This window comes from Frankliniella occidentalis, unplaced genomic scaffold (genome assembly GCF_000697945.3).
Source record: "Frankliniella occidentalis isolate FOCC.00 unplaced genomic scaffold, Focc_3.1 Scaffold24, whole genome shotgun sequence".
Taxonomy (NCBI): Eukaryota; Metazoa; Arthropoda; class Insecta; order Thysanoptera; family Thripidae; genus Frankliniella; species Frankliniella occidentalis.
This window is the reverse complement of record NW_026267154.1, coordinates 1629816-1632092: the sequence shown is the minus strand read 5'-3', so window position 1 is coordinate 1632092 and position 2277 is coordinate 1629816. Positions and strand designations below refer to the sequence as shown.

Here is a 2277-nt window from a genome sequence, read left to right as displayed (position 1 = left end):
TGCATGCATTTCTAATAAAAATGAGAATGCTTAAAAATACATAAATAAAACAAATGAGAACTGAACTTTGATGAAACCTATGCACCTGACTAAGATAGGATTAAATTATTTCTAATTCTGAATATGTAGTAAGCAAATTTAGTACCAAAACTTGCAGTACCGTGCAGATAGAAATACATTTCATAACAAAAATACAAAAAATAAACTTTAAAAAAAGGCTACGGAAGAGTGTTTAAATATGGCTACTTCATTACACGATTCTTTCTATGTTTTTAAAAATGTGGGCAGTTGTGTTCTATCTAGCCATGCATGGTTTTAAATTAAGCACACCCACCCGACTAGATTTGAGTATTGAGTAACTTTCTAAACATACTAAATACCGAACAAAAAAATTAACTGGAAGGGCTCAAGAAGGTTTTTCAAATTCACAAATGGAGGAATGAGATCTACGAAAGAGGTAGTACATACGCCTACCTTCGACAACGTTACCACCATAGCGTTGGCTTGGACAGCAACATTTGCGACATTTGGTAGTGTGACAGAATTGGACTGCAATTCGTCAGTTTGACATATCCCAATACTCTTCGCCTATAACAGAACAGAGCCACCTCGGCTTGTAAGGAGAAAGTTGATAGTTTATTTCCAAATAAAGTAGTGTCAATGTATTTGAAACCCACAAATGATCCCAATTGTTATAAAAGGAATCAATGGATACTGAAGAATTTATTAAGAATTTAAGATAAAATCAAAATTGACCCAGGGCAACAGAGTTTACACTCTGAACAAGTTCTCTATTCTAGGTGGTGTGAAATGATTGGGTGAAAAGCGGATGCAAGTGTTGTCAATGAATTAGGGTGTTGCTCGGTTAAATATTTAAATGGCTCTAAATGGAAACATCTCGGTTGCACGCGACGAGTGTGGGGGGGAGAGAGATTATTGGGCGATGAACCGTCTGCTCGGGCCGTGACTACTACACTACTGCCAGGCGACACGACGGTGCGTCGTGGTTAGGTTAGGTTACGTGTTTACATTGACCGCGGGTGGCCGCGCCTCCCAGCAGACGAGGCGCAGAGTGTTTCTATGTTTCGCCCCTCATTTCCCCAGCGGCCGTCTCGTGCGAAACGCGCCTCTCGGGAGCCTGCACGGGCCTTTGTGGGAGTTTTAAGTACGGGCCCGCTCCTTGGCCGTGGCCCCGTCCGCCATTGTATACCGCCAGAACCAAATTAGCAACAACACACAGCCCGCAACATGACTCGGGTAAATAACAGCTGCCCACTGTACACAAGCCAATCGCTACACCGCGATCCGTGCAAAATCACGCGAAAAATTGACGAATTATTTGTCGCGTTTGAATTTCGGGCGGCCTGGCGCCCCCGCCGCACGGCGCAGCGGAGTTGTGACAGGTTATAAACACACACTGCCCAGCACCCACATTCCACGGTGTCCCTTCCCTCTCGCTCGCACTCGGGCGCGCGAGCGCTCTGCTCCGTCTGCTGCGTACACGACTGCGTACCTTCGTCGCCTTGTGGACATCGCGCATCACTTGCTCGAACTCGGCCGTGCCCTCGGCCTGCTTCTGGTTGTGCAGGGCGATCTTCTCGGCGAACTTTCTCGGAGACGTCATCCTGGTGGCGTCCGGGGGGCGGCCCTTGGCGGCGGCCAAGGCGCTCGCTCTGGGCCGAGGCGCTGCGCTAGCTGCGCTAAGCGCTGAAGGTTATCACCCAGACACACAGTTCCGCCGTGCCGTCGTGGGCCTCGCCTACAACAACACTCTCACTCGCTCGCACGCGCAGAGGCGCCCGCGGCCGTGTTTATCCTCACAGAGACCAGCTCGCGCAGCTCAGCGGAGCTCAGCGCAGCTCGCGTCGCGACGTCGAGACTTGTTCTTCTTCTCGCCCGGGCCTGGCCTGCCTACGGCCCTGGCGCTGGGGGGCTCTTGCTTTGCTTTTCCTGTCCGCTCGGCTCGGCTCGGCTGCGCGCTCGGGCTCGGCTCGAAACACACCTCGGACGAGGAGAGGGCCTCCACCTCCTCCGCCACCACCACTCCACTCTCGCGGCGCGGGCGCGTCGAACGTCGCTCCGGACCTCCACACTCTGACCAACCCGTTTGGCTGGCTGCCTGACTGGCCGCCCGACCCGACCCGATACTCTCGGCCTGGAGTAGGGAGGGGAGCTCGAGGCTACAGGCGGGCACAGCAGGCCGCACCGGGGGCAAGCCGCCAGCCACGCTGGCAGCCACCGCGGCCGCGGCGGGGCGCGACGGGGCGGGGCGGGGCG

General features: G+C 53.2%; 1 protein-coding gene across 4 annotated transcripts in view; it reads right to left on the bottom strand.

The window, feature by feature from the left end:
- LOC113211705 (CREB-regulated transcription coactivator 1) overlaps positions 1 to 2157 on the bottom strand; it is a 15588-nt gene extending 13431 nt beyond the window's left edge. For 2 of the 4 annotated variants that reach the window (XR_008010892.1, XM_052265164.1), the window contains exons 1-2: positions 1514 to 2155; positions 475 to 588 (exon numbers count right to left, since the gene is read on the bottom strand). Coding sequence is in view for 3 of the 4 variants with exons in the window: in XM_052265164.1 (XP_052121124.1) it covers positions 475 to 588; positions 1514 to 1624 (225 nt within the window). In the remaining variant the exon portion in view is untranslated. Of the gene's footprint in view, positions 1 to 474; positions 589 to 1513 lie in introns of all 4 variants that reach the window. The other 2 variants (XM_052265165.1, XM_052265166.1) reach the window with 2 other exon arrangements.
- Between the last annotated feature and the right edge of the window lie 120 nt (positions 2158 to 2277).